At 35.9% G+C, this 10,653-nt stretch overlaps 1 protein-coding gene across 1 annotated transcript; it reads right to left on the reverse strand.

Annotated features, from left to right (window-relative positions):
- Nucleotides 1-245: 245 nt before the first annotated feature.
- LOC106476432 (homeobox protein cut-like 1) lies at nt 246-7,799 on the reverse strand (the record flags this gene model as incomplete). Its single annotated transcript, XM_013937091.1, has 4 exons — nt 7,792-7,799; nt 6,415-6,563; nt 4,329-4,855; nt 246-335 (listed from the first exon to the last, which is right to left on the reverse strand). Coding segments are annotated over exons 1-4 (774 nt in total), but the record flags the coding sequence as incomplete, so codon positions are not given.
- Between the last annotated feature and the right edge of the window lie 2,854 nt (nt 7,800-10,653).

Genomic DNA, 10,653 nt, shown 5'->3' on the forward strand with positions numbered 1-10,653 from the left:
ATATTATATTTCAATGGCCATGCAACTTACACTGCAGAGATGGAGTGTTCCACAATATCATTTGTATGTTTATCCTCACAATAGGTTTGCTTTATAAGTTTGTCTGTCCTGGAACATGCTCACCCATGGACTACACAAGTAAAGCAGTAGGGGATAGCTACCCATCCCTGCCATGCCTTGTATTGAATAAATCCATAAATTGCACTGTCTCAGGTGATGTCATTCCTCCAGACTCTCCAACACACTTTTTCCCACTTTTCTTCTAGTGCAGTTTGAGAGTCTTTATCATTTTTCAGTTCTAAGCCACTGGGGTGGTGGACCATGGAGTCATCTTCCTGAATGTGTTAATGAAATACAAATAATATATAATTATAAAACCATTCAGTTGAGAGTAGGGTGGTGGTGTTCTGCTGATGTAAATGACATGATATCCTCCACTATGTAACATGGGAGTGAGCTGTCAAAACTGCAGTTCATCCCTTCGAATGGGATCCCTCATCCTACCCCATTGTGGATGTCAGTTCCCAGTGGCTGAGTTTTGCATTTACAGCCAAACCAATCAACATAAGTCCTCACACATGTATTACACATGTCTCTATTCCCTCACTGATTTATACTCTTGTTTCTCCACTCATGTTGTACGTCATGGTGGAGATACTTGCAGATTACTACAGTTCTTCCCTTTCTGCTATCCTTCAATGCTTATTATTCTGAGGATTTTACTACACTTGACGTGGTTCTGGTCATTATATATTTGTGTGAGATGGTTTACATTACAGACTTTTTTATATGCCAGATGTCGGGTTCCTGGATCAACCATTCAATTGCATTGTTATCATGTGCGTGTTTATAGGTCAGGGGTATGAGATTCCCTCAAGTCTCATGAACTTGAAGTGAAGATGGTGTGTTCCTCTTTCTTACCCTCACCAGATGGCTGGGTTTTGGATTGTAGTTGACTTACCACTGGTAATGATCCTCTTTTCTACCCCCACTTGGATGTTGGTTTCCTGGTGATCTGGGTTTGGATTGTAATTGATTTACTGATGGTATGATCCTTGTCCTACCCCCATGTGGATGTTGGTTCCCAGTAGCATTGGTTTTGGATGTGATTGACTTGCAGTGTCCAGCCCATCACGCCCTAGCCATCTTACACTTAGGGGCACATACTTTAATCTTACCCACTTTTATGTTTTCCAGGATTGAGTTTAATAAATAATGTATGGTTTGGATCACTATCCTGCCATGGTTCTCTCCCATTTGGATGTACTCCTCCATTTTTCCACCCATATATGCGACATCTTTCCACAATGGGCAAAGAGTATACCTGGGTTAGAAGTGGTGCAGTCTCCCATGTATGATCTTCAACTCTGAAGATCTCCATTTGGGGAGTGTCCTTAGGATGCTTTTGAAGGAGGCGTCTTTCTTTGTCTTAGAACTGGGCCCTCCACCTATTCAATGTGGGATTCTAGCTATTTATGTGAGAGGAGATAAGGTACCATATTGGAAGTTTAATTTTCCTATAGTGAAAATGTATTTCTGATAGGTACTTACCTCCTCTCACACTTCCCACCATTCCTCCCCACTGAAAACCAGTGCTTTCATTTTCTGCCAACACTTGAAGTGATAGTTTGGTAGAATTGAATAGAGGGAGTCACATGCCTCAAGAGAGTATGTCGTGCTATTATTGGTGGAGGTTTGTCAAATGATAATTTGCATGTGAGATGCACTGGAATTATTCATTTCCAGATGGGTGGGAGTTTTAAAGCTTGTGGGGTGCAAAAAATATTTGCATATAGAGGGCAGCACTGAAACGAGAATAGCTACTTATGTGAAAGGAGGTAAGTACTTATCAGAAATACATTTTCAGTATAGGAAAAATTATAACTTCTAACATAGTAGGTGGCTTGCTTTGACAGGTAGTTAATGAGAATGATATGTTATTTTTATTCTTTACATCTGTTAAGTTACTATAGTTTAGTGGTTCTCAAACTGTGGGGGCACGACTATATTTTGAGGTGTGTTTGAGAAGAGTCAGGGAAACGTTTTGTCTGTCATTTTTCGTTTTTTTAAAGCTAAGCTCAGCCTTATAATCATTGGCTGTACATATATGATGGTTTAAGTGAGTTGAACTTTTTTTCAAGAGGGAGCAAAGCATATTACAGAGGAAAATGGGAGGGCATGACCTAAAATGTTTGAGAAACACTGCTTTAGTTCATTCTTTGCTATGTGGTACTTTCAAAAAATCTATTATTATTATTATCTTTAAGTTGCCTTTGTTCTTTCTCTCTTTGTAGGAATTATTAAACAAATTATCTATAATATCTGACAAAAAAAAACATTAGAAAATATCACTGTTTTCCATATTATATCATCCTGGAATTAAACAAGGTAAGCCGAAACAATAATTATCAATAAATGAATCCTTGAAATGTGGGGAGGAACAAAAGTAGCACAAAAAATGAAGATGTTCAGTTAGCCAGATGATTAATCTCAGAACAGAACCTAAAGTTTTCCAATAAAATGGTTTCAATGTAGTGTAAACCTGTTTCATGTGTCTTAATAACAACATGTTCCAGCAGATCTACTTCAATGATCTAAAAGCATTAGAAATTAAAAGGCAGTTGTGAATACCACTGGGTTTATGCCATAAGGTAATAAAGATATACTATTAATTGAACTTTACTTTGATATGTTAATTCTTGTTCTCAGAAATGTTCCTGGCTATATACATTAACTGTCAAATTTGGTATGCTCTAATCAATGTACATAAAAGAGCATATCACCGGTAATTGTAATCTAAAATCTTTGGTAATACTGATGTCTGAAATGGTGCAGATATGATAAAACATATGGTATTGTTGTGTCAAAATATTGATGTCTGACTTGGTGCAGCTATGATAAAACATATGGTATTGATGTGTCAAAATATTGATGTCTGACTTGGTGCAGCTATGTTAAAACATATGGTATTGCTGTGTCAAAATATTGATGTCTGACTTGGTGCAGCTATGATAAAACATATGATACTGATGTGCCAAAATACTGATGTCTGACTTGGTGCAGCTATGATAAAACATATGATACTGATGTCTGAATTGGTGCAGCTATGTTAAAACATATGGTATTGTTGTGTTGAAATACTGATGTCTGAATTGGTGCAGCTATGTTAAAACATATGGTATTGTTGTGTTGAAATACTGATGTCTGAATTGGTGCAGCTATGTTAAAACATATGATATTGTTGTGTCAAAATGTATAATAAAAAATATATGCTGATTACCACCTGAAATTCACGAAAAATCTTCATTAGCACAAACATACTACTTGTAACACATCAATCCATAATGAAAACCATATTGAAGAAAGTCTCCCTGCACCAACTTCTCTGCTAGTATATCCGAGAGGGCCTTAAATGTATCCTTAACTAGTGTTATCTATAAAATATTATCATAAATTTGTGACACATCACAGTTCATCTGGGGGGAAAAGTTATATATATAACAAGAAATGAATTTCTGATTATGTTAAGCTGAAAGAATGTTTTAAGAATAACTTGCCATTTATACAATCATCATTTGATGTCGACGCAAAGTAGTTAAAGCTTTCTCGTACTTGTTAGTAGCTCAGTATCTACAGAATTAAATGAACTCATCCCATTAACTGATAATCCGAGTTTCAACAAAAACCTATGTTTAAGAGACAATGTAAAAGAGAAGGTATAAACAATTTTTTATATTTGTTTTGTTGCCTTAAGAAGTTTTGATTAAAGCCAGTATTTATTAATTTATATTGTTCCACAATTAGTTAGTTTAATTTTATTACTTCTATTCCTGAAATACACATTATAATACCTAAAAAAAATTATACTGCACGTCTTGAAAAAGTGTACCAAACATCTAGGAAAATTAGTGTAATATTTTGGACAAGTATACTTCCAGTAAATATTCATACTTCCTTGTGCTTGATAGGAAAACGTTATCATTTTGTTTTGACAAGGTAAATAAAAAGCATGAGAAAAAGTTAGAATACTTATTTTTTCTCATATTATCATGACAATTTTTTCATATCCATTTTTGATAGTTTACAATTATAAAAAAGGGGTACTTATTTTTTTTTTTCATTCTGTGCCTTGATCTTTGGATAAAATTGAATTATTCAGTATCATGTGATCTTTAACACCAAAGCACCTGGTTCTCTCTTATTTTATGCCAAACTATTTAAGTAATATAGACGAATGTTCTTTTGATATATAGGAATTAAAACACTAAGTTAAAGAGCTAATCAAAGTAAAGAAAGATAAATTCCAATAACCAACCTTTCTTGGGTACCAAGGCTCTCAGCATATAGATACACTTATCATCTGAAGCCCAGGCATGCATTTTTCTGTAGGAGTCTCTTCCTTTTTCTGTTAGTTTTTCCCAAGGCTTTGGCTTTGAAAGCAGTTCACTGACCGTGCCTTGAGAAAGTCCGAGCACAAATTTAGCAAAAACCCGCTGCCCTATGTTGTTCATGCTCAACAATTCTCGTACGCATCGAGAAATGTTTAACGTGTTCAATGTTTCATCAACATACTTTTCCATACATTGAGTCAGGCATTCTTGGAATTTGTCTAAAGTTACGTGATTAAAGGGGAAAACATTAGATTTGAAGCTATCTCTTGAAGGGCTGGATTTGGTGTCATTCATGGACTGTTCTGTGTCAGGGAATATATCCTGAGATGGATTGAGTGTAGATGGAGAGTCTTTTTTCACTATGCTAGTATATGTGGACACAATTTCTTCTCCTAAGAGAGAGCCAAATGTTTCAACAGTCTGAAATGGAGATGGAATATTGTTCTTTTTATGAGATGGAGAACCTGCAAGAAAGGATTAAAATTCTGAGAACAGCAATTAAAGGCAGTATATCGTTTTTTGAGTGGAAGAAGAACCTGCAAGAAAATATTAAAATTCTGAGAGTGGGAATTAGAAAACTTAATCACAGGCAGACAGCTCTCTCAATGGCACGATGGCAAGTCTGAAGGCTTATAATGCTAAAAACGAAATTTCGATACTCATTGGTAGCTCATTGTGTAGCTTTGTTATTATTAACAAACAAAGAAAACAAACAGTTTATTTATAAAAAATAAATAAAGGAAGATTGATGCAATGATGCTGATGCCAAAAACATTTTACTAAAACTGACAATTTACCTAATACTCCAAACTATAGGCAGATTTCCAGACCATTGTGAGTGAAATTAGTTTTAATCATCAGCTACTTAAGTGGTATGAAGAGATTATTGTTAAAAAAATATATATTACAAGGTCAGTTGATTATAAAATGCTCAAAAGAGTGTTGTTTAACTCCAATTTTTGCTAACTGGAGGTTGACCGCTTTTACCTTGTTTAGCATTGAAGTCTAATATCTATAGGATATAAAGTAGCAAAGGGAAATTCAAATGAGCCACTATTCTCCCAACAGTAAATAGAAAAAAACTAGCTAGATGTAGAATGCACATGTTTATGAAATATAATTGTCAAATAAAATAAAACAAAAACAAATGTAATAAACAGATAGTCACAGATATACCTATGATGTCACGGCCGCAAAATAACCAAACAAAAAAAGAAGTGTTGAGAAATGAACGTATAATTCAGACGTTCAAGATTAGTGATGCTTTCAATTATATTGTCCTAACTGTTATGTAAATATTAACAAAATCAATAATCTGTGATATACATACACATATATTACAATGCGAACTATAATCATCAAATGTACGTCTGCATTGTGTTGTGCAATAACACCTTAACACATTTGGTTTAATCAAATAGATCAATAGTAAGTTATTTAGTAACAATAACAGCTTGTATATAATCTGTAAAAAAGACATGCAGTTCTTTATAAAGACTTTCAGAATATAGCAAATATAACACAGATAAAGTATTCTACAAAAAACCATACATGTTTTCATTTAGCTGTAGCTGACCAACACTTCTAACTACTGTTGACCCTAAACACTGGAGAGTTACAAAATAACAAAATATATTCATTATTGTTATCTCCCACAAAATCTGTGATGTTAAAATAATGGCCAGGCACAAATTTAAGCCTTAATTAAAAAAACATTTTTAGTGATTATACTCCAAAGGTCAATACTTCTGGTAATTAAGAGATTGATAAGTTTTGTACACAAATACAATAACTTATTCAGAAATGGACAAGACCATATGTATAAAGATATCAATCAATGCAGAAGTTAAAACACCAGCAAATATACATTAGTCAATGAAATATTATCCTTAAAACATCTGTTAATTATTTAGATAAGCTAATATCAGTGCTTCGTAATTACTAAATTGCTATATACATTAGTAAAGTATAAGTCTCGTCTGAGCGATTAAAATAAGAAGAATTATTTAAATTCTTGACCTACCTGACAAGTCAGAGCTACACTCTTTAAGAACAGTGTTCTCTGTGCTCCTTTTTAAACTAGGCTTTGAGGTGGTTACTGGCTCTGATTTTGTGGTATTGTAGGCTTCACTGTCATTTCTACTGTCAGAAAAATCTACCGATTTCAGGATACTGGAAAACAGAAAGATAAGTACACAACTAAAAATGCTGACTTTGACTTTTATCTTAATCAAATGTGCATAAAGAATGTTCACTATAATTCTGAATTTACTAAGTGTATTTACGGGAAATGTGGCAAGTTTTTAGTAGAACGTACAAATCTGTTGTACATAAAGAATCATATATGTTATCAAAGTATGTGTACTCAAGATATGTAAATTAATGATGCCAGTCTGACTAGGACTCTGACAAGTTGGAGTGCAAGGTGATGTTTATGTGAAGAATAAAAATACTTTTCTCCATCGTACAGTTTGCATATTGCATTTGCATACTTTCTAGAGACTCCAAAATGCATATATAGAGGATTTTTTTAGAATCCCTGAACTGTTTACTTTCCTTTATCATGAAATACTGCTAAATCAGCATTGCAGGGGAAAATGAACAGTTGATAACTTTGACATCAATAATGTATAATGTCATGTAAAAAGTCATAGCATACACATTCTGATCCCCACCTGACACGTAGGGTTAATAATTTACGGTAGTAAATACTCTGTCCAGGGTATACTCATAATGTTTTCATTTATTTATGAAGATACCTCAGTGAAAAAAGGCAATTTGAAGAGAGAGAGAGAAAAAATAAACTTGCTTGTGGTTCAACTACTTTTAAAACCCAATGATAAACAAATGTTGAAATGTCATTTTGTTTTAAAAAAGCAGCAACAATATTATGTAAACTAGCTTAGAAGTATCCCAAAATGCTTATTAGTTTTTAATAGTGTGTCATTAAAGTACTATATGTGAAAGACTTAGTAGCTTGTCATCAAAAATTGAAATATGAATGCATTATAATTTCCAACATTTGTATTAACACTTAAAATTCCCGAATTAGAACTTTTTGATATGTTGTATTATAGATTATTTTTATTGAGATGTCTTCATAACTGCATGAGATTTCCAACATTGTACTACCTTGGATTGCCCTCTAAGCATTGCTAAAACTTTTATCACTTTTTTTTTATGGTTGAGCCATCAGCAGATGATATGCCCCCAATTTTCACTGATGAACACCTTAATTAAAGGGCGAGCATGTTTGGTGTGACAGGGATTCGAACCCATGACCCTCAGATTGCGAGTTGAGCGCCCTAACCACCTGGCCATGCACCAGTTTTTTATACCCCTTCGTTTTTGCACCATTGCAGAACGTGCTGATCATGTGACGACCTTCCACCAATCATACTGCACCATCTATACTAGTGCAGGTAGCTCCCTCTACTATTCTAGTACAATCCTCACTTTCTTAGCATTACAATGTCTTGAAGTGTGTAATTCGCTCTCCATGTGACTCCTGTTATTTCGTTTGTGATTGCTTATCAATCTTTTACCAGTTTAGTTTTGTTTTCAAAAGTTTCTTATATTATATGAATTCGACTTTTACTGTTGTGGATGATGAAGTTCCCACCAATATTGAAGAGAGTCATGTCACTAGTCTCCACCAGGGTGGGTTGAGGATATCTACCAACGAAGTTCAAGCTTTAATTTGCAGGGAGTTGGACACCTTTGCTCGGCTGTCGGTTAATTCTTCTTTTCCTCCTGAATATGCTTCTGAGGAAGAATTTCATCAGGGTGAAGACAATTTGGACTCTATTTTTCCAGCCCTGAAATTTTTTGCTCAGTCACATAATGCTGACAGTCAGGAGAGTTTACCAACCTTGCTTTTCCTACACTTATTAATCAGGTATGTCAAATTTTAAATGTTTCACCTTTAGCCCTTTATTCTTTGTTAGGTGAAGAACCATAGCTCCAGGGCCACGTCATTTTATTCAGTTGATCCAAGAGGGCTGTGTCTTTCAGTTCCGAGTACTACCATTTGGTCTTTCTTTAGCTCCTTATGTGTTCTGGCGAGTAGCCTGCTCTTTTGCACATCATCTTCACTTGCTGGGTCTTTGAACATGGATGACTGGCTACTGCTTGCCTCTTCCCAGGCTCAATCAGTCACTCACACCTGGTTACTTCTTTGAGAATCTGCTTGGGTGGGGTTTCTCATCAAGCTGGTGAAGTATCTTCTCACCCCTCACCCAATATTTTATTCATTTGGAAATTCTCTTCAATTCCCATCTCAGTTAGGTAGAGAAGGCTAGGGATATGGAGTGGGCAGTCGTGATGGCCCTACCTTTCTTTCTCTTGATGTGCAAAAGGTTTTATCTTTTGGGGGGATGTGGAATTCCTTGGAAGCTCTCATTCATTTGGGTTGGGTGCACATGTGTTTCCTTCAGTGGATGCTTCTTGACCAGTGGAACATCTTCCATGATCCCTTGGACCATCCTATCACTCTCTCCCTGGGATCAGAGCTGATTTTGCTTGATGCCTTAACAAGGAACTGACCATGGTGGGGGTTCCCATTCTTACACCTTGTCCCAACTCTAATTTGTTCACAGATGCTTCCCTGGTGGGATGGGGTTTCTCTCGATTCTTGGGAGATTTCTGGTCTGTGGTTAGTTGAAGAGACTACTTTCCATATCAGTCTCTTAGAACTTTTGGCTATTTATTGGGCTCTGTATCATTTCCTCCCACTCCTGTGGGGGCAAGTTGTTATGGTTCATTCCGACAATTCTACTGACATCAGCTATATCACCATATGAGGGGGAACCAAGTCTAATATGTCATGTTCTCGGGATTATGAAGCTGGTGGCAGACTGCTTGTCTTGTCCCAACCAAGTTCGCCCTATGGAGTGGTCTATTCATCCTCAGGTATATCAGTAGGTGTGTTCTCACCTAGGAAAACCACATATAGATGTGTTTGCCACTCACTGGGATGCCAACCTTCATTCCTTTTGTTCTCCTGTTCCATACCCCTAGGCTCTGGAGGTGGATGCATTCAGTCAGGATTGGAGGGGCCTTCACCAATATGTCTACCTTCCTATCAAACTACTTTCCAGGGTCATTTCCCTCACCCAGACCACTCCTTGTCGTGTTATGCTAGCTGCTCTGTATTAGCTGGCTCAGACGTGGTTCCCTCTGATGTCAAACGAATATGCATCCTCATTCATCCTGATTTTTTGTTTGCGAAATCTACGTCTTTAGTCTCAAAACCACGTGTTGTGGTCTTTCTTTTATGTATTGCGTCTGGAGCATCTCGTTTCAATGACCAGAAGTAATCAGCCATCATGCTGATGTTCAACCGTCACTGATACCTTCTGTTCATTTCCCTGGTGTCTTGATGAAACCTATCTTCTTGTTCTTCGCTGACGACACCGAGATTTTGAGGGAAATAGTCAATATGTGAGTGTAAGAAATGAACTTTCAAGCTCATATTACAATCCAACACTTTGAATTTATCGAGCATATTATTGACAATATTTTCGTAATTTGGATCCTTGTTGTTTCTAAAAAATTGTCAATAACATTTTTAAAGGCAATCCACGCTTCTTTTTCAACTTTCCTCATTGTCCTTTCAAACTGTTCATCCGAAGTCAATTTCCTAATCTGAGGCCCAACAAAAATCCCTTCTTTAAGTTTCGCTTCTGAAAGAGCTGGGAATTGCTCACATGGATACTTGAAACAGTCTCCATCTTTGTTTAAGGCCTTTACAAACTGCTTCATCAAGCCCAGTTTTATGTGAAGTAGAGGTAATAGGACTTTCTTTGTGTCAACCAAACTTTTATGTTCAATGTTTTTCGATCTTGGTATCAGGCTGACTCTTCATGACCATTACTTCTTTATCCAGTGCTGATTTCATCCTCTGCTGTCCCATTCACACAAAAAACATAGAAACTTTGTATAACCGGATTGTTTACCCAATAAAGGACTTTTAAGTCTTCATAAAGTAGCCAACCATATTCTTTGTATTTGACCTTATTAAGAAGAAGTTCAAGATTTTCGTACATTTCCTTCAAGTGAACTGAATTAGCAATAGGAACAGATGCATATATGTTACCATTGTGAAGGAGAACACTTTACAGACTTCTTTTGGAGGAATCAATGAACAATCGCCATTCACTTGGTTCATAGACTGAAGCTCCTAAAATTGGTATTGTTACGTCTCCGTTTGTTAATTGATTTTTTCGTAACTTCGTTCCGAGTGAAATTTTAACGACACAAG

This window comes from Limulus polyphemus, unplaced genomic scaffold (assembly GCF_000517525.1).
Source record: "Limulus polyphemus unplaced genomic scaffold, Limulus_polyphemus-2.1.2 Scaffold10564, whole genome shotgun sequence".
Taxonomy (NCBI): Eukaryota; Metazoa; Arthropoda; class Merostomata; order Xiphosura; family Limulidae; genus Limulus; species Limulus polyphemus.